Source organism: Pseudorasbora parva, chromosome 11, assembly GCF_024679245.1.
Source record: "Pseudorasbora parva isolate DD20220531a chromosome 11, ASM2467924v1, whole genome shotgun sequence".
NCBI classification, from domain to species: domain Eukaryota; kingdom Metazoa; phylum Chordata; class Actinopteri; order Cypriniformes; family Gobionidae; genus Pseudorasbora; species Pseudorasbora parva.
In genome coordinates this window covers 4,276,415-4,298,403 of record NC_090182.1, presented here as the reverse complement: position 1 = coordinate 4,298,403, position 21,989 = coordinate 4,276,415, and the positions used below count along the sequence as shown (strand labels likewise).

Here is a 21,989-nt window from a genome sequence, read left to right as displayed (position 1 = left end):
CAGAGCTGGACAGCTGTGGTGTGGGCTCCTTTTCCAAGCCTAAGCCACTGATGGCGGAAAGAGACTTGGCAAGCAAGACTGGCTCCTTTATTGCCCATCCAATAGGAGAATGCGCTGGCTCTGCTGGTAGCCGCACGCTCGACAGCCCCCTAATGAGTTGGATGATGTTTTCACCTTCGAGTGTTAGCAAAACACAAGACGCAGAACAAGAACACCACAAGCAACCACCTGGCATGAGTTCCATCCACATCTGCTCTGAGAATTAAAGGAAGAGCTCATCTGATGTTGAAAACGGACACGATTTACTCATCTTTATTTTTTTTCCAAACTTCTATGACTCTTCTTTTAAAGCATTCGAAACCAGAGGCTGTCAAACTCCAAAAAGCACCGCACAAATGGCACTGGAGTGGCCTGACGTAAGGGATGAGACGTAGGGGGGCGAGTTTTTACAATGAATGACAGTTGAATATATTCGGCCTGTTCCTCACACAAAGACTTGTAACATTGAGTTTTGTGAGTGCAGTCGTCGGCTTCCAGAGGTAAAAACCCATTCGCAAAAAAAAAAAAATCAACTCTGGAAAAAAGTCACAATAGCTTTAAAGGGGATATAGTGAAGAGCGGGGCACAACCTAATGCTTTCTGACTTTCTTCGTTTTTGTAAATCCACTTGGGCTTCAGAGAATTAATTTTTTCACACATTAATTTCACACGTCTAGTACAATTATTGTGGTTTTATTAATAGAGTCTTGTTTTACCCCGAAAGAATGTAAGTGGATTGTGACAACATGCCCCATAGGTCAAGTACATTATAACATGAGCACATGACAGATTAAAATATGATATGATATAATCAAAAAACATAAGCAAGACTCATTAAATATATTAAATATATCGTTTTATATAATTACATTTTTTAATCATTAAAAAAATAGACATTTTTGAGTTTGCCAAAAAATACATCGCTAAACACAGCAAAGTTTAAAACATTATAGTAATTAATACTTTCAGAACCAATGGCTTTGGAAAAGTGGGTGGGAACTAATATACTGTATAGAGACAGAATGTATTTAGGCCACGCCCATGTGGGTAATCCAACGCTCTCCATTGACTTTGTATTGTGTGAGGTTGCCTCCTTGTTATTTCAGACTTATCACAAAAAAAACAGAACAATGTCTAAATGCTGATATGTGACGAGGTGTGACGGTGTTTTTTTGGGTCAACAGCTTATGAAAACATCTGGGTTTTTAGCTGTTTTCTGCACACCTTGTCACATATCAGCTTTTAGACATTGTTTGTTTTTGTCTACAAGGAGGCAGCCCCGCGCAATAGAAAGTCAATGGAGATGGTGGGTTTGTTTTCCCCCCGGTGGGCGTGGCTTTCAGATTATGATGCGTGTCGTTCTGTCTCTATTGCATAACTCAATACCCGACTCTGATTGGTCAGTTGTGGAACTCACTATCATCTAATACCGCTTTTCCACCAAGGCAGTGCTGGTGCTGGTTCAGAGCCTAGTTTCAAATCGGTTCTTTATCTTTCCACTCCCAAAGCATCAGCAACGAACCAGGAAAAGTGGTTCATAAGTAGCACCAAAGCATTGCTGGTCTAGAAGTAAGAACCGCTTGCGTCAGCGGCTGGGGGCGGGGTTACCGTGATCAACAAGACCAGCACAAACTTGTGACCGCCAAGTACAGCAAGAGCAAACCACTCCTTATGCTTTTGAATCGCTCACGCTGTATTTTGATATCATACGCGGATCGGTCAGCAAAGCGCTGATGCATCTCAACAAGCCTGGTGTGTGTTTGTTTCCCGCTGCCTCACTAGCGTCGCTGAGAAAGATGAGACGTATACAGTGACGTAAGACCTGGCTCTGTGGTGGTTATCTAGCCTGTGGAAAGCCAAAATGGTTCTTAAAGGCTCGTCAGTCGAACCAACTCAGAACTGACACTAGCACTGGCTCTGAACTAGCACCCGGTTCATTCTGGTGGAAAAGGGGTAAGTGACACTGCTGGAGCACTCATCCGGGTAACTGAAACCAGCGCTATCTTCATCTCTCTCTCGTGTCCTTCTGCAGATTCACACTCTCTCTCACTTCACACAACGTTAAGTTTATGCAGCTTGACAACAGAATGATTTCACTGTAAGAGCAGCTCGGAGATCCTTCAGATATCAACTTTTTTGTGTTCCAAAAAATTCAGACAGGTTGGGAACGACATCAGGATGAGTAAACGCTCATTTTCATTTCATTGTAGGATGACAGAAGAAGAAAAAAGATGGTCTTATCAAAGCATGCTGTCAAACCGCGTTTGGAGCTTTGCGTCGTTTTTCTTCACCCCCAAAATTCATTATCAAGAGATGCAGCTCCCACCTGCGATCGGGGGCGAGTGGCACTTTGAAGATGCTCTGAAATGTGACCGTGTGCGCCCGCTCCCTTAGACTGATTAGCTTTGATAACCCCCCCGTCTGATGTACGCAACGGTTTCATACTCTCGTAGCTCTCAGGCTGAAGCTTACACTTAGCGTAAAAGCCTTTCGCTGTCTTTGAGATGCAGAGCGAGTCGCCCCCACCCTGACACACACACTTCCATTCAGTGCCATTCAAAGCTGGATGTGATTGATTGGGAAGTGCTCCATGAGAGCGGGCCGTTCAATGCACACCACTCTTTTGTCATTCACAGGGTTCCTGCCTGCCCAGAGAGAGCATGTCATGTAATCAGATTAAGAGAAGTGCTGTCACAGGACAGGATGGCTAACAGCTGGCCCATAAGCACCCTGATTTACTTTACACTGCTTACTGCATACTCCTAAAGGCATTGGACTTTAGTGGAAGCAATCTGTTTTATCAGCCCCAAATTTCCCAGGTCGTTTATCCTTGCAGATCAGCGTTATGGCTTTTGGTTCGTATCGTTCCACGACGGCACATAAGTATGACAGGTTTTTGTGTCTTTGAGGTGGATGCGCTTAATACCTTCGAAATTGCATGTCCACTGCAATCTCATCAGCTGCTCATTTTCAGCTGAATTGAAAATCAAAATTCCAAGAATGCACTGGTCGTTTCATCTCATAGTGAAGAGTTTGGGCTGAGATTCTTGCCGTCGAGAGCTCTTACTGTTATTAAGAGCTCAAAGATGGAAAGGCGGTCTTGTCAGATCCCATCTAAATCCAGGTATGACATCCCTCTAATGCTGTCCCATCATATATCTGAAGTCATTACTTCCACGCCAGTCACTCCATCATAAACCTCTCGTTTGATAAATGCTGGAATTACGTGATTTATAGGTCAATGATGTGGGGTTCGTTTTATTTGTCTGGATGTAGTCATTTATTCAAAAAGGCGACACAATGCAGTGCATGCAGACGGTGACTCTTCTGTGATGAATAGGTGTCATGGTGGTGTAACTCAGATATAGTAATAACAAGATGGAGCTTCTGCATATGAGCCAATAGTGTCTCCATCTTGAAATGGTCAACAAGATCTGGAAAGGGTGTCGAAGATTCCTCAGTGATATACATATAGCAAATATATATCAATGTATATCTATGTAAACTACTTATTTAGTAATATATTCTAAAATAGATTGGTATGCAAATATGTACTATCCATCGTGTGTTTACACCAACGTGTTTCACTCTAGGCTTTTGAGCGATGTGTGTGTAATATGGGAGCGGCAGTGACTCAGTGGTTCATGTAGGCTGTCTACACACCTGAAGGTTGGTGTTTCAATCCCCGGTTCCACCTGACCAAGTGTTGAGGTGTTCATGAGCAAGACACCAAACCTCTCGACGAGCTGGATGATTCTTGCATGGCTGACACCGCCGTCTGTTTATGAATGTGAGGCAAGTGCTTTGGATGGCCATAGGTCTGTTGAAAGCGCTATTTAAATGCAGTCCATTTACCATTTAATAAGCAGAGTGTACATGGTGTGCACCTGTGCGTATTACTAACACAGCCTTTAAATAACACAAAAATAGTAGGTAATAGTGGCAATAGTTGGTAATAGTGTTGCTATTTTAAATCAACTGAAACTTGCTCTAAAGTCAGTGGTCACAGTCCTTTTTAGTTTTTCAGTTTCAGTTTTTTCGGTCGGTACTGAAATGTTAAAAATGTGAGTGTTTCCTTCTAGCATTTTGAGCGCTGCTGAACGGATTCTTAAACACCTCTGATTGGCCAGCATGTTCACTAACTCAACATATATTTCTCTGATTAGCCATTGTGTTCACACACTCTTGTCTGCCTGCATTGACACTATATGATAATTAAATTACAGCTGAATCAAATTATGTTGCATTATCTTCCAGCTAACACTGTGAAGCTGCTTTGAAACAATTTGACTTATATTTGAAAGCGATATATAAATAAAGGTGACCTGACTTGCCTTTAACTGTCTGGCTATCACCATACCAAGCTCAATTTAAGACTGAACATTGGTCTGAGGAGTCTGCTCTGTATTTTCTACTGCACAAGAGGCGTGATCAACGGGCATTATTCAAATGACTCTGTATGCAGTTGGATAGTCATACAACCAATCAGAGCACAAGAGGCGTGATCAACGGGCAACGACCCATCGCTTCTCTATCCGTCATCGTGTTAAAACTGCCAATAGCCAATAGTAGGTGGATAAGCCAGTCTGTGATTGGTTCCTGCAAAAGTGTAACAGAAGCAGGATAAATGAATGAACAGGTTTCCAGACTGAGTTGCCGGGCGAAATCAAATCAGGCAGATCAGGCTGGGTTTACTCAGTCTTACGCTCATGAACACAGTCAGAGAATCTGTTCAACTGCTCTCAAAAGTCTAGAGGGAAATGCTTGTATCGACACTGGTTCCCGAAGTTGGTACTTTTGAAAACACTAGCTGCCTGTTGCAGTCCAAATGTACTTTTTTTGTTTTGTTTTTTTGCTTTTATTGCCAGCCTCAACAAATTAAGTGAGGTGGAACCCATTTTGCAGTAAAGTGACAAGAAAAACATAAAATGGGTGACAGATATTTTCACCTTTTTGCTACATGGCAAGATTATTCAGATTTTTCCAGTGGCAAATGGTATATGGCATCATACAGACAATATACAGGTAAATTGATTGCATGTTTTATTCATATCAGATACATTATGTAGGTATAAAATGTACTCTCGTCTCCTTCTACTTCACTGGACACTTACTTTCATGTGTTTCAAGAGAAGTGGGCGAAATGACGTGGTAAACCTGACAGATACCATTCTCTGTTTTGCGCTTCAAACTAACATGGCGGTGCCCATCACGCATTATAGATAAGCTAACATGATCACTATAAAGGTTTATGCTAATAATAATAAGGTGATACAATATAAAATAACACTCACCTTTTTATGTGTGAAAGTCATTAAATTGCATCATAAGAATGTGTAAAATCAATATAAATAACTCCATCCTCCATAAGTTAGATGGAGTTACTTACACAGTAAAACACCCCCAAAGATTCAGAACAGGAATACACAAAAGACTGAGTGATTTGCTCAGTTTATTAATAAAATTCTGACTTGAGTGGACTTGCCTGTGTATGCAAACCATCCCAGTAATTTGCAGGAAAAAAAGCCTCACCCCATACTTTCTTGGATGCCATTGATTGCATGCTGGAAGCACATCTATTTTGCAGAGAAACCTCTCGTTGTGGCCTCTTCTTTTCCGCCCCTCCATCAGAAAGCAAGCAGAAATGAGATGTGAATGGGCCCCAGTGTTCAGAGAGCCGTAAAAGCAGCTCTCTTGTTCTAGCCTTCCCCGACTTCCCAGACACATCATTGGAGAGGCCAGCGAGCGTCTTTGAAGAGAGGACTGTACAGTGATACAAATGGCAATCCTGCTCTTTCAGGGATGTGCTCTCCGCCCCTGCCTAGCCCTTTCCCCTTTCAAATCCCATATTTTCCGGAATTTGATGGGACCGGCTTATGGGGGAGGTTGAGATCTGGGAAGAAGGAATTGCTTCCCTGGAGCGAGGGGTGGGGGACTCAAGAATCCTTGAGGGAAGCAGGAACACATTGCCTCTTTATGTTTTTTTGAGGGTGGCCTTCCCTTTCCTTCGTCATCCTCACCCCAGAGCTCCTCTATTCAGCCCTGGGGAGAGAATCGAGAGGGGGTGTGTGTGTGTGTGTGGGGTGGGGTGGGGGGGTGGGGGGTATGAGACTGTCAAGGCAGGGATTGTGTAGCTGAGGTTGGGAGACTGGCAGATAGTTCAGACACACAGACAGCCTTGTTAGCTGGCATCCACAGTGGAGGAAAGAGAGGAAGACAGACTGGCTGATGTCAAAAGCTACTACTCCATTGCATCATCCTCTTCCTCCCTTCCTTATTATCTTCATCCATTTCTTACAACGCCTCTATCTAAAGCTCGGTAATGAATATTATGTATTCTCCATTGTTTTTGCTTCAGCTTGTGAAAGACTAGAGGAATATTTCATACCAAAATGAAAAGTCTATCATAATTTAATCACTCAAGACTCTTGTTGTTCTCCTAAAAAAATTAAGATATCATAATACTCTCATTATTTGTGTCCATCCTTTAAAAACTAAACCACTAATAATGGCAATATCCTAACCTCAGCAACATTTACAAGCTTCTAAAAGTACATCGTAAAAGAAGGCCATGTGAATAAAGAATATGGATTATATGATGAAAAGATTTAATTTAGCTATTTATTCACATAAACATTGATCAGTGCACACTGGTCCTCAAGTGTCACTTGTTTAAGCTGACGTTTACCGTATTCTACACATTCAATATCTCTTTAATTATGGGAGGAAGTTAAATATGCCCTCATTCCTTTTGTTTTCCTAAGTGCCCTATGAAGAGAACATCACAGGGTCTTCCACCATCTTAAGAAAGGTTCTAATCTATAAGGAGCGTACATTTTTAGTATGAAGGCCAGCATAGGGAAAAGGGGAAGATCAATACCTCACCTCACAGGAAGTGGAGAGGGAAATTTACAGTCGTTGCGCATCACGCCAGGAAATTTGTCTAAAATGAATTCAGTGAACATTTTTTTATTGATTTAAAAAAGCACCATCACCATCTTATAGCCCAGAAACAAAATTCAACTTTCCTCATTCAATAATTGGCTCAGACCAGCAGTTGCTGAGATAGTTATTAAAAGTATTGAGACAAAACTTGGTCCCTGTCATCATTAACTTGCACAGTTTCCGAACTGGTCAGTGGAGATTAACAAGGGCTATTTTGGCTTTAAACTTCGAAATGGTTTGGCCTAAAGTCATGAGACTGGGCGATACCATGTTTTACCATGTCAACAATTTTGTGTGTCAGCCATTTTGAATTTTGCAGTACTATGTTATTATTTATAGGAATTATAATTCCTAGTTAATTAATTGGACATGAACGCCCTCTCAAGTCAATATTTGAATGCAATGGGCTCGTAATCATGACTTCAGAAGTGGGAAGTACGAAATTTCCTAAAACACATTAAAGCAGTACTAGTATGTGTCATTGTCATCATGAAGGAGCCTGAGAACTCAGAGGTCGGCACCACCTAGTGTAATTTCACAAAAATAGAAATATATGCTTATGTATTTTCACAGTTTTAACATATTGGGCCCTATTTTAACGTTCTGAGCGCAGGATCTGAAGCTCATGGCGTGTACAAATCTACTTTTGCTAGTTTAACAATGGAAAAAATGGTTGGCGCACTACGTGAATTTTCCAAAAGGGTTGTACCTCGTCTCTTAATGAGTCATGAGTGTAATAAGTAGAGTGTATGTGCGTTTTACACCGCCTATGGGCTAATATTATTAACACACCCTTTAAATAACACAAACAAATGCTGCACTATTGACTTTAGAGCAGGTTTGTGTTGGTCAATGGCGCAGTCGATTTTAGTTCCTCACAATAGCAAAGCACCAACAATATGCCTGAACACACCTGGTTTTCAGACCAGACGCCCATTGGCCAACAGATGGACGGCAATGCATTTGATATTTAAACAACGTGATGCTGGATGTGAAAATGATAACTGTGTCGGGCTGAAACACTTGCATTGCGCCAGATGCATGATAGGGCCCATTGTCTTGCGGATCATTTTCATTTTCCCTGGGAAATGCCAAGTACAGCAATACCAAATATGCCATTGGTTGTTCTACAGTTTGATTTATCATGTAAATTGTTTTGAATGAATGAATGAGGCATTTATATAGCGCTTTCATATGAACTACGGTACACCCAAAGCTCTTCACACTCATGTCAGGGGTCTCTCCTCAACCACCACCAGTATGCAGCATCTACTTGGATGATGTGACGGCAGCCACAGTACAACGGCGCCAGTGCGCTCACCACACACCAGCCAATTCAGTGGATGGGGATTATTAGGAGGCCATGATTGGTAAGGGCCAATCGAGGGAAATTTGTCCAGGACACCGGGGTTACACTCCTACTCTTTTACGAGAAGTGTCATGGGATTTTTAATGACCACAGAGAGTCAGGACCTCGGTTTAACGTCTCATCTGAAGGACGGTGTCTCCATCACTATACTGGGGTGTTAGGACCCACACAGACCACAGGGTGAGCGTCCCCTGCTGGCCTCACTAACACCTCTACCAGCAGCTCCTAGTTTTCCCAGTTGGTCTCCCATCCAGGTACTGACCAGGCTCAGCCCTGCTTAGCTTCAGTGGGAAAACAGTCTTGGGCTGCAGGGTGATATGGCTGCTGGGGAAAACAAATTAGTCGACTTGTACTTATTCTGAACATTCTGCAATTTTGACTGAACGTGCCAAAGAAATGCCATCAAGGGATCAGATTGAAACAGATATAACATTTAAATAGACTGAGATCTTTTCATCAAATATGGCACACTTGTGTAAGGTCTCAGTCTGAGAACAAACTGAATGAAAGTATCAGGGCTGGGCCACTTTTTGCCGCTAACAAAACATGAAATGTGCTGTAACTACAGAACCGTTGGTCCAGTTGACCTCAACATTGGCATGCAACATCTTTGTCTGAGTTGCTCTCATTGTGTATGATGACAGTTGTGTATCTTGAGAAACCTGGCCATCATTCTGATGGCAACATGTCATAAAGGCTGACAGTGTCATATCAGTTTCATCACCAGAACCATATGCTCATCCAACATTTTTGCAGATAGTTTGCTTGGCCCCAATAGTTGCAACTTGCTGTATTTATTTTTTATTATCTATATTTATTATGCTGCATATATGTTTAGTTTCATGAGTGCTTATCAATTTTAAAGGGGTACTTCAGCGCTGGGAAGATGAATCTGTATTTAAACTGAGTCATCAATGCAGTAGAAATGTGAAATTATTTTTGAATTTGGTGTCTTCTAGACTGAGAAAAGACAGAAAATGTATTTTTGTCCCATGGGGATGAAAGACTACAATTCCCAGAATGCTTCGCTGCCCCGTGAGGCCATTCCCAACACCACCAACTTCATTACTGTGACTGAGTTAGAGAAGACACTACAATTAAAAACTGAACGTGTCTGTTCAATATAATAAGTGAGTCACCGCGCGAGTGTCACAGCCCTGAGCACTAACTGCAGGAGTGATGAGAGCTGAGGTAATTGCGACTACATTCGCGGCATACATTCACACAGGAGTTCAGTCTGGCACGCGTTTCAGTTCATGCCTTTGCAAGCTTAACTTTCATAGAAATTAATTTGAGAAGTTAAAAGACTTACATTGCTCACCATAGCTCCGTTTAAATGATCCTGTCTGCAAGCTGAGCTCTCCCTGCAAGCTGAGTGTAATCGCCCATCCCCCATGCGCAGATTCAAAACATGCGGAAATAGCTCCCTCTGCTGGCTGTAGTCTTTAGCCTCTGGGCAAACATTCCTCCTATGATGCAAAAATCGTCATTTTGCATCATAGGAGGAATTTTTCCAGAAATAAAATGCATAAATCTCTTGTCTCAGGGAGATATGAAGGGGGAAAGCACAATAATTTGAATATTCTCCAGGGTTTCTACTGATACAAAGCCATATGCTAATCGCTGAAGTAACCCTTTAACTGGTAAACAAGACAAGCATACATTTGCATACGTCTGCAGGGACATCCTAATATACGGTACATGACTGTAAAAATGATAAGCATGTGATGTATAGGACCTTTGGGAACGTGTGAAATGCAGAAGCGAGTGGAAACGTTTTGATATTCAAAGCATGCACAGAGCGAGTCTGTCTGACGAGCTGTCCAGGTGACAGGGTAGATGAACGGAGGGCGAAGCATTGGATGGACAGCGGTGAGCAATCCGCCCGACGGCTTTAGTGATGAAAGAAGGTGAGGAAATCTCAAGTGGGTTTGCTGTATATTTAATGTGGTCATATTCCAGCGTCAGCTCCGGCCCAACTCCCACAGGCTCAATGTCATGTCATTGTTGCCGCATCGATCGATATCTGTGTGTGCGTTTGAGCCAAAAATGCTTTACAGTGGTGGAATGTGAACATGCAGGATTGGACTGAGACGGAGAGCTATTGTTAAAAGAATTATGTAGATAAAGCCCAAATCTCTTACAGGAGAGTCTGTGTTTCATCACCTTTAGTGATGTTAAGCACTGCTGATATTGTAAGTCACCTTATGAGCAATGTTCTGCCTGTGGAAAGCATTCTATTCCCCTAGGGAATAATAATATTGTTATGTATTGCATTATCATTGAACTAACAAGTGCATCCTCTCTAGAGCCCATATGGTGGTGGAAAATGTACAGATTACAGACGACACATGCGGCATAGCTTTGTGTTTTCATAGTCTTTGTATTCTGGGAGGGTCCAACACAGCATAAACATATTCCTGGGACAGACCCGTATTTCGGCTCTACAAAATAGCAAAGACCTTAGGGGATGTTAATACAACAGCGATGTACTAAAAACAGATGACAACATTGTCAAAATCATCCCCGTTCACATGGATCAGCAAAAATGACTAAAAAAGCTGTATTCTGCTGTCAGGCCAGTCGATGGCGATATCAAGAAACACCCTGTGAACATCCAAACGCATAAAGAGTTATTTTAACTATGCCTGTTGATCACGCCTCTTGTGCTCTGATTGGTTGAAGGACTATCCAATCGCATAAAGAGTCATTTTAACTATGCCCGTTGATCACGCCTCTTGAGCAGTAGAAAATACAGAGCAGACTCCTCAGACCAGACAGGGTCCGTCCTGTCCTGTCCCGTCCCGTCCCGTCCCGAAATCTGGTCACCCTATGTAACAGACAATAACAGATTGAAGCAAATATAATGGCTGGGTTCAATCTCAGTGTGACCCCAGCTCTTTGTGAGTTCTAACAGCCGTCCATATAAAAGCATGATATGTAAAAAACATCTTAATTGCTTTCCAAAGAAAACATTTGCAACCACATTTCCAATTAAAATACATCCACAAACCACAGAGAATATATTTTAAATGTAGCCTGTGGGTTGGTTTTGTTGTCTTCCGTAATAGTTCTGGAACTTGTCTTCAAATCATCATGAGATAGAATTATTTTCAGTCCAACCAATTCCTTCCTGTGTTGTTTTGTTAGTTTTTTTTAGAACAAATAAATTATTAATAATAGCAACACAATTACCATTTACCATTTCCATCACTGTAGTGGGTTAAAGTACAATGGGTTACATTAGTATTATTGTATAATCTGCTGTGAAATTCTCTAACTGATTCGTTTAATTTGCTCTTTTAAACCCCTGGTTGTGTGTTGGGTTGAGCTCTGACTCCCGGTGAATAATGGCATGTTCTGTATTGCTCATTAACCAGTATTTAAGAAGGAAAATGCAGCAATGTGTTTTGCATGACTATAAGTGATTTAACTCGCCTTTGATTCGCCGTGCGGCTCTACGTCAGTATAAAGTGACATAATGAAGTGCAGAATGTCTGCCAATGCCCTTGAGATGTTCAGAAAAGCTGCTCCCTATAAACCTATTTCCTATCTTTGCACGCTCCTCTGTACAGGAAGCAGCGCTTAAAAAAAAAAATGCTTTATTTGATATGCTAATAAATTACATGCTGTTTAATTGATTTGCTCCTGATGGAAACACAATGAAAAACGCATTCGAGGAACAAGATGGTGAACCTTCTTTTCCGTCCATAGAGGAGCAGCGCTCCCTTTACATCATAAATTCACACGCTAAAGTTAAGCTGTGTCCAGTCAGACAATATTTTTATATACAGAAAGATCCCTTCCAAGAAAATTCAACTGAGATTTGGACATATCCAAGCATGTAACAGTTATTTCTCAGAGGAAATGAAATCAGATAATGAATAATAATGAATTTATTTACTTTGTTCAACCACTTAATATACTATAATATTGGTAACCTGCAACTGTCCCCGTAATGAGCAATTTCTTCCTGATTTATCCCATGCAATTTGTTTTGTTGATATAAATGTATTTAGTTTGATTAAATCATTATTTTGATAACAATGCTGGTGGGGAAGCCAGCGTTTTTGATCATTTTCACAACAATTTCATGGCCAACGTTTTTTATTCATAGTTTTGTATCTGAACATGCAATATATCAAAAGAAAGAAAAGACCCCTTTATTCCAGTTTAACCCGATTCTAGCGTTGCTTGTTTCTGCTTCTTCTTTGCCTGATTCTGTACTTTCAGAAGATGCGTAATAGCGCCCCCTACCGTAAGTATGACTCTCTTCTTTCAGACGAATACAACCGTAGATGTTTTAAAATATATCCTGGCTAATCAGCATTATAATGGCAGTGAGTGGCAGCCTAAAAAAGTGCATCCATCCATTATAAAAGTGCTCCACACGGTTCCAGGGGGTTAATAAAGGCCTTCTGAAGCTAAATGATGGGTTTTTGTAAGAAAAATATACATTTTTTTACCACATTTTAAAGTAAAATTTCCGGTGGATGGCTTTCCGATCAGAACACTGCCTGTTTCTATAGCAACCAAAACTTCTAATCGCAGCTAATCAACGTTTGGCTCTTTTATTTAGAAGGCGGGGCTTAGTCGCCATGTTGGGAGTTGCACTTTCTCCCATTCATAAGTAATCAGAGTGAACCGTCTTCCTATATATATAAATTCTTTGGTTTTAATATTTTAGGCTACCATTTTTGTCGGTTTAATACGGTCTTTTTATTTTTTCCACCAGATGAAGGTGCTCAGAGGTTATGCAAATATTGTACTGTAGCTTTCAGACACAACTATCAAATTGAGATTGCATGCAGTTGGTCTGTGAATATGACTGATATTGCCCATCATTTATTGGCTCCTTCATTATTGTATCATCATGTAGCACAATCTATAAAATTTAACTTAATTTAAATAAACGTGGTTTGGCACCACAGTGCATTTTCTGGCTCCTTAAACTAAACTGCAGATGGTTAGTGAATATACAAAAGGGTTTGCACCGAAATGCTACATGCTAACATCGCACAGCTGTCTAGTGAATCCCCTCTTATCTCTCTCGCCCACTCTCGCCTTCTCTATTTCAGTCTCTCGTTTTCTCTCGCATACGCACAAACGCGCCGTGGCACACATGTTAACACCAGCCCTGCAGTTGGAGGCTTTCCCTCCAGAGATGTCAGGTTGTCAAAGCCAACCATCCACTGTCAGAGTGAAGACAGGAGGCAATCCAGATAAAACATTTAGCCTCTGTGTATCAGAAAATTCATTTCCCCGTCACCAGCGCTAATAATAGCTCTTCTGGGAGGCAACATGTAGATTAACATTGTTTCAGTGTTGTTGCTCTAGGAAATCTCCTGTGTGTACAAAAGAATGTCTTATGTTTATATTAGAGATGCACAGATACTAAATTTCTCTGACAGTACTGCTTAAACTGAGGTACAGATACAGCCATCATGTCATATAAAAACGTTTGAATTTGGTGATAAAAAGGACAGAATTTGAAAGTGGAGACTTCTTATCAGAAATCACAAAGCCCATAGGATGGGAGGTGCAATAGAAATACTGTTTAGTGTAGGGACAAAACGCAGACCTGCAACCCTGGCTTGAACTACGGGTGATTCAGAGGGTCAAATAGAGCTTTAACACTGTTTTTAACTGTTAATGCGTTAGTAGTCATGTTTACAGTACAGATTTACGCAAAACTTTTGCGATATTTTCTAAATGTCGATACAAAAAAAACTTTTTTTTTTAAAATTACGGCGTTTCCATTGGCCGATGTTGCGACAATTATTTATTTATTTTTTACGATGAGTCATTCCAAAAATTATGCTAACGTATGTTGTAGGTTTATGTATATCCCACCCACACCACTAGCCGTGCTTTTTAATGGAAGGAGACATTATGCGTGTTGTCCAAGCATTGATGGCAAGGAAAGCCCTTATACTTGAGCATCATGTTTGAGGTTCATTCAGTATTCCTGTAATTCTAATATTTTATGAGTTTAATAAAGAACTCTGTCTCATCTTCTGTCATCTGTGAAGAATGATTTTACGTGCGCCAGGTGACCTGTAAATGCAGAAAAAAAACTTTCCATTGCAGTTTTGCGAAAATGTCCTTTTTCGTATTGCTTAAATCCACCTCATGCAAGCGTAAAGACTTGTTTGCAATATAGTTTGTGCGTTTGTGCAAAATTGACTTGGGTGTATTTTCACTTCGCAATTTAAAGGGTAATTAAAACATGGCTATTGTCGTGTTAACTTTGACATCCCTAAATTTAACACGACAGATTATCATGTAGTAGTCTGATGTGTTTTCCCGCCTCTCTTGATTGACACGCTTTTTTTACTCTTTCCCAGCCAGTGTTTTTGATCATTTTCACATCTTTTTTATGTCCCTCATAACATCTTGTTTGAATATCTGAACATGAAAATATTAATCAAAGAACAGACCCCATATTTTATTCTAGCTTCATGCATTTTTTTATCAACACTTAAATGTGGGTAAGTTTCATTAAAAAAACACATTTTTGAAAATCACGTTTTTGTCAAAGACTACATTCAGATCAGATTTAGAGCGATGATCAAACACAGATGGAGTAGATGGAGTCCATCAACATCCCCATATCTTCACAGTCCTGTAGCTCGTCCTGGTTCAACATTGAATTCAGTAACATTAGGCCGTTTTGATTTATATGCTGCTTAATGTTGATCGCATGACTTTACATATGCATATGATTACATATACTATCGCTTGTTTCTACTTCTTCGCCTGTGTTTTGCTCAGAAGTTGTGTCATAGCGTATAAAAGTGAAACACAGAAAGCCGGTAATTTTCATCCGTGGCGGGGAAAGAGTTAAACAGTCAATAGTCAAGCCAAATCCCCTTCCTTTATATAGTACTTTTTACAATATAGACTGTTTCAAAGCAGCTTTACAGTCATAAGAGGAACTTAATGGAAGCGGGATGGCATATGATTTTAATAGGGTGTGATGCTGATTGTTGGTTGATTCACTGGTGCATCCCTATAGTCTACATAAATACAGGTTGGGTGTAATTATTGGTCAACACACTATCAATACAGTATTCTACATTTGCCTTTATTAGGTTATTATAATGGTGCAAATTATAACACAGTAACAACATTGTAAATTTGATGAAGAATATGTAAGTAGCTGTGGTTGCCAGGCCGTGCTATGCATTTGCCACAGAGTGTTTTTATACATTTTCTGTGCCGTTTGTGAGGTTTTCAAATCAAAAGAGCCAATTCCTCTGTGCTATTTTGGTTTCGAGATATGCCTTAAGACCCTCATTCAAAATAGGTCTACGGGATTCTTTCAGTCACTTTATCACCTACCAGCCAAAAAATCTGATTGCTTTACAAAGTAACTGTACACCTCCCCTCTGCTCTTATTCAAATCCATTGCAAAAACAACAATGTGAAACAAGTTCAAATCCATGAGTTTGTTTGACAAGAGAAGATCCCTCAGATGCTGCATGTTTCTCAACTGTGTGTGTGCTCACTGTGTTACAGGGTTCCTCAGCACAGGAGACCAGGCCGCTAAGGGGAATTATGGGCTTCTGGATCAGATCCAGGCTCTGCGTTGGATCAGCGAGAACATTGGCTATTTCGGCGGAGATTCCAATCGCATCACAGTTTTTGGATCAGGAATTGGTGCCTCTTGTGTGAGCCTTCTGACCCTGTCCCATCATTCTGAAGGTAAGAGAACGTTTAATCCCACAGAAGAAGGACTCAATTAAAATCCTCTTAATAGTCAACGCTGCTTAATGATCTCTGCATTACAATGCAAAGGGACAGTCATTTCGCAATTAGCATGGAAAAGCTTAATGACTCATCACTGAGTTTGTCAAAATAAATAAAAAACATTAACAGTAATACATTATTAATACATTGTCACACAAAATAAAGAATTATTATGTATTGTAAATGGTTGTAAATTATAATATTTAAAAGAAGGGATTCACAATAGACTTTCATAGATTAACTATCACAATGTAATTAAAGAATAACTGTCAACAGTGGCGTCAATTCACCAAAGTGTGTGTGTGTGTTTGTGTGTGTGTGTGTGTGTGGGGGGGGGGGCACAATAGTTTTGATCATGACCCAGCAAATTAAACAGTTATAGACCACTGTTAAGAATGAAGGATTTTTCAAGGACTTTCAAGTACTTTACAACCTTTTCCAGCCTTTCAAAGCTCAAAAGTTTGAATATTATAAAACTTATATTTATATTTTGTTCATCGTTCAGAGATGGTCCTCATTTGTAAAACTACGCACACGTTGCGGCATTAGTTTCGGCTTTTGTTCACACAGCGCTCGTCCCGGGTCGAATCCCGCAATATTACTAGGTCCCCGACTCGGGTCGAATTCGGTAATCAATGCCGGGATGTGGTTGCTTTCACACAGAAGGCGACCCGGCAATGCTCCGGGAATATTGCGGGTCTGACGTGCAGTGTGAAAGGGGCTTTATTGGCTTATTAGCCATTTCCATTTTGCTTTCAAAGTTATTTTTAGAGATAATCAAATCACTATTATAACATTAAATATCTAATGGTATCACATTTTGTAATGAAGTTTGACGTATATGTTATTATGAAAGGTCACAAATTCTCATGAAAAAACTAAACTTTTCTTCAAATTGTGAGTACAGGGCGTTTTTTTTTATAATCAACGAAGTTGTCAGTCAGCTCAGCGCTAACACACTGAGTGCGAAAACTCGCATTTTAATCAGGTGAAAATACATGCTATTAAATGCATTAAAAATAGGACAATATTTTAGGACAACACAGATATACTACAATGCATGTTTAATACATTTAACAGAATGTCTTTTTCACCTGAGTATTACTAAACTTTAATCATTACATTCATCTTTTATTTAAATGCTGTCTCTGCTGTGTTCGTTATAATGAGAGGGTTTGTGCGCGTATAACCTTATAAACATGAACTCATAGAGTGTTAATGTACATCCCGTAACTTAAACTCATCTGATTGGCCATTATTTTCAACAGAAATGCCGGTGATTAACTGCAATAGACCCATTTTATTTTAAATAGACATGTCTGCAGTGACACGAATATAACAACCATATCGCTTTAATTTACTTGCTTTTCTCCTAAATTAAAAGATTACAAATTATATGTCGCACATAATACAACTGTTAATCCTGCAATAAAAATGTATTACTTTGCATTGAGCTAACCCAACTGACGCCCCTGCTTGTCAACCAACGTCAGCACATAACCATCTGAATATCTGGATACACAGGGAAACCAGAAAGGTCCATGGGATCATCTGGGATTTACATGGAACTAACTGAACCCACTGAACTTTCAACAGCAACCGGACGTTTCTCCACTAAGAAAAAGGCCCTTTTTCATTCATTCAATTTTGCACACTGAGGGATGAGTCAAAATTATACCTTGTAATCAGCAGCTGACAGGAGCTGTCAAAAATTATATTTAGCTCCTATGATTGCTATTAGCGGTTCCACACAATAGATATGGACAGATATGTTGTCTTTACTAATCTATGGTTGACTAAACTGTGTCTTATGAATTCATGTTGGACAATATAAATGATAGATGTGATGCAGATGTGCTGTTTTTCTGTTGACAGCCTGTTTGAGGTTTTGCATAAAACACCAAAGCATTTTTAATTGATGCCAGCATTACTGGACGTTCATCCGACGGTAAATTGCAAACAAAGTGTGTAAATTAACATGCGTAGTTATGTATTTATGCAGCCATAAAGAGGCAGCAGTTTTTCACAGGACTTACCAAGGTTACATTTATCATCTTAGCAGCTGTAGCATATCATCGCAGCCAACTCTAGATGTAAATCTAAAGCACGTTCCCAAGAGGCTTTGAGTCGTGAGACACAATGATGGGAAAGTCAATTGACTTTGTGGGTTTCCGTGACATCCTATTGACTGTTGATCTTGAATATGCCCAATCATAAAACATGAGAACAAATGTTAACTGTAACTAGCAATTCCTTTGAGATACGTACTTATATTCTATACAAGCAACACATATGTTATAAAGATAAGCCTTGTGTTTGTATTGCCGTACGATGGCAAAATAAAGTTGAAAGGTTAGAATGGCGCTTAATAAAATGCTGGAGATATTCAAAGCTGTGATGTTGTACAATTTGAGATACAAGCACCTGATGTTGTATCAGACAGTCTGTCTGAGGCTATTGCAAAGATATTCTCTCTCTCTCTCTCTCTCTCTCTCTCTCTCTCTCTCTCTCTCTCTCTCTCTCTCTCTCTCTCTCTCTCTCTCTCTCTCTCTCTCTCTCTCTCTCTCTCTCTCTCTCTCTCTCTCTCTCTCTCTCTGCATAGATTGAACGTTGTGTCTGGATTTCTCTATTAAGCGATCAGTGAAGTTTCAGATAAGGTCTTAGGATGTTTCTACGCTTCGCTTCCTGCTATGAATAATTTTGTGTGATTGTTTGCACTCTGCAGATTGCATCAAAGCGTTATTAATTGCTTTGATTTACTTTGGATTTAGATTGATTTCTTTCACCATAAATGGATTTTCCATTCACATATTCATTATTGCCAAGCTTCATGTAGCATGTTATTATATGGTCACATCAACCGCCTCCTTCCTTTCTCAGTAAATTGGATATTACTGATGCTGATGTTTCCCCTGAATAGAAGTATATTCCCTACTTGGTTTGATGAGGTAAAACAGCAGTCTTGGGGGAGCTGGGTTTTACTGACAGCCTCTGTGAACCTTGAAAATTGAAACAGGAAACCTGCCATTGCAAAACGGGGTATCCGCCTCAAGTGCTACCAATATCAACCAGCTAGCTCTGCAATAGTTCTCAGAAGCTCTGATTTTAGCCATCACAGCAAGGGAAAGCGGCCTACCGAAGGTTAATGGCGAGGCTTAGATGAATGCTGTAAAAAATCCATCTACTCTTTTGATCAAAAGTAAACATGACCACAACCGGAAGACTGAGAAGTAAAGCTGGACATATACTTATAAGCAGAAAAAATGACTACAGATTAACCCTCTGGTGGTTTTTTTGGTAATTTTTGACCTAAATATTAATATTTTTTTGGATTGTTTTACTTTACCAGAAAGGTATGAAACTTGCTAAAGTCATTGGCACTTGCTGTGTGAAAAATCATGCACATGATTCGAAAAGGTCAAATGGGCCTGATAAAAACACACTTGTAATGTTCGCTGTCAAAAATGAGCGCATTGGACATTAATAGGAGACAAATTTCATCTAGTGGAAGCGTTTGGTACTGCGGACAAACAAACTTTTGAAAGCTTTTTTTTTTAGATATCAACCTCAAATTTGGAACACAGCTCATTTCCATTGATGACTTTAATGTTTCTCACAGTTTTAAAATAAAATGTTTTATATAGAGTACTTTCTCATTGGTGACTGGTATTGTTAGGACTCATAGGACACTTTGCTTCAGATTAGACAACAGCATAATAATAACATTCTGTGAATTATCCAGGCGACAAATAAATTGATATGTCAAATTACTTATTAAAGCCATAAAAGTTTTTACTCTTGACATACAAAATAAATAACTTGCACTACTCCACCTTGGTTATTTTCAATATAATCTGGGGTCCCCAAACTCGGTCCTGGACGGCCATTGTCCTGCAGAAGCTGTGTCTCATTTTGTTAAATTTTGAAGGCTGCGTCCTCCGGAGGACACGTCCTGTGTAGGATGCAGTATACGGAGTGTCCTCAATCAGAATTAAACGAGACGTCCTTCGTAGGACACACAGGCAGGAAGTATCACGTTGCTCCTACACAGGATGTGTCCTCCGAAGGACGCAGCCTTCAAAATTGTACTAAATGAGACACAGCTCTCGTTGCGCTCTCACACCAGTTTATATGAATGAAAATTATTTATAACTTGAAAATGACTATGAAATGTTTCTTGTCTTGACACCAATGTACTGTTCTAAACGTTTAAAAAAGCACTAAACACTTGAAAATCCTGTTTACCACAACTATCTGTTGGAGGTAATAGAGCTACTAACATTTAAACACCACACCTATGCTTGCATATGTAACAGAGGCCAGCTAGTAGTAGTTGCTGTGCGAATAAACCTCACTCCTCTGAGCTCCAGAGACGCTCTAGCGACTGATGCTAGAGGTTGCAGCCTTTAGCCTCCTTGTTAGAGCGTCGGACTCTCATGCCGGCGGACCCGGGTTCGAGTCCCGGTCTGAACAGTAGGGGATACACATATATCTGGTGGTGGTGCAATTTTTTCATATAATATATATTTTTAAAAATGACGGTTGTTAACGGCGGCGCAAAGTATTGTGGGTTATCTCCAGCCGTGAAGGATACACCTCATGCACACTCCGAATTCCTGTGAAAGAAGGACGCATTCGAAGGTCGCATTTGGAGTTCTCAGTTTTTTTTTTAAATGAGACGGCCTTATGACGCATGCAGCCTTCGAATGCGACCTCCGGAGGACGCAGCCTTCTGAAACGAGACACAGCTAGAGTTTAGCTCCAACCCCAATCAAACACGCCTGAAACAGCTAATTAATGCTAAGCAATGCCTTTATAGAGATGAATTAGCTGTTTCAGGTGAGTTTGATTGGAGTTGGAACTAAACTGTGCAGGACAGTGGCCCCAAGATTGGAGACCCCTGAATATAATCCTCATACAATCATTGTAGGAAACCTGAAGTTTACATAAGCTCACTTTTTAAATTTAACCCACAAGGGAGCAGTATAAATGGAAGGACAGTATGCTCTAAAAACACATATAAAATGTTCTCACCAATATATTTACTTGGAGATATAACATTCGGCGCTGCCTATACATATCGTCGTCATCACTCATTTCATCATTAATGATATGCCCCAAACATTTTGTTTTAGTGCATACATTCAGTACTTGCCCTGACAAATAAAAATCTGGAAAACTAAGGTCCGTATCCCCTTTTGTTCTACATATCATGCAAACACTCTTCTTTGTATTATATTGCACATCATATTGAATTCCATAGAATGAACATACATTTAGCTTGGTGAAAAATAACCAGATCGTCAGCATTCATAAGATGATTTATTACAATATTGCCAAGCACATACCCAGGCTTACAGTCATTTCATTGTTCTGAGATTTCATTCATATAAACAAACATATTTCGTTTGTATATGGTATTTTTGTGAATTTTTCATAACAATCATGTACATTTGTAACTTAATCTTTTAAAACTTTTTTCACTTCAGCAATAATATGTCAAGCGTCCTCTTTAAAAAGAGACCAAACTTAAGTCTGTGCTCCAAAGCATTCAAGATGTATGGCAGTTTAAGAAATTTCTTTTTCAGGTCTATGCTCAAAAAGTGAATAAATGGAATATAACTACTCCATTAATATAAATTATTTCAACAAAATCCCCTAAAAAAAATGGACTGACACATGAACAGTTCCAGAGGATTGAGCATGATATATGGTCAACAAAGTGCTTGTTCAGATGTCCAAGTGGTCAAGAATTCAATCATGACATTGAGAAAGATTTCATTTTATTTGTGGTTGATATCCCGGTAAGCAAATGTATGTTATTCAAGCCTATATTTAACAAATAACACATAATTGATTCATTTTATAAGGATCATCTTATCAA

The 21,989-nt window shown here is 39.8% G+C and overlaps 1 protein-coding gene across 2 annotated transcripts in view; it reads left to right on the top strand.

Moving 5' to 3' along the window:
• nlgn3a (neuroligin 3a) overlaps nucleotides 1–21,989 on the top strand; it is a 282,714-nt gene that overhangs the window by 151,328 nt on the left and 109,397 nt on the right. For both annotated transcript variants that reach the window (XM_067456837.1, XM_067456836.1), the window contains one exon: nucleotides 15,875–16,060. In XM_067456837.1, the coding sequence (XP_067312938.1) occupies nucleotides 15,875–16,060 (186 nt within the window). The remainder of the gene's footprint in view (nucleotides 1–15,874; nucleotides 16,061–21,989) is intronic.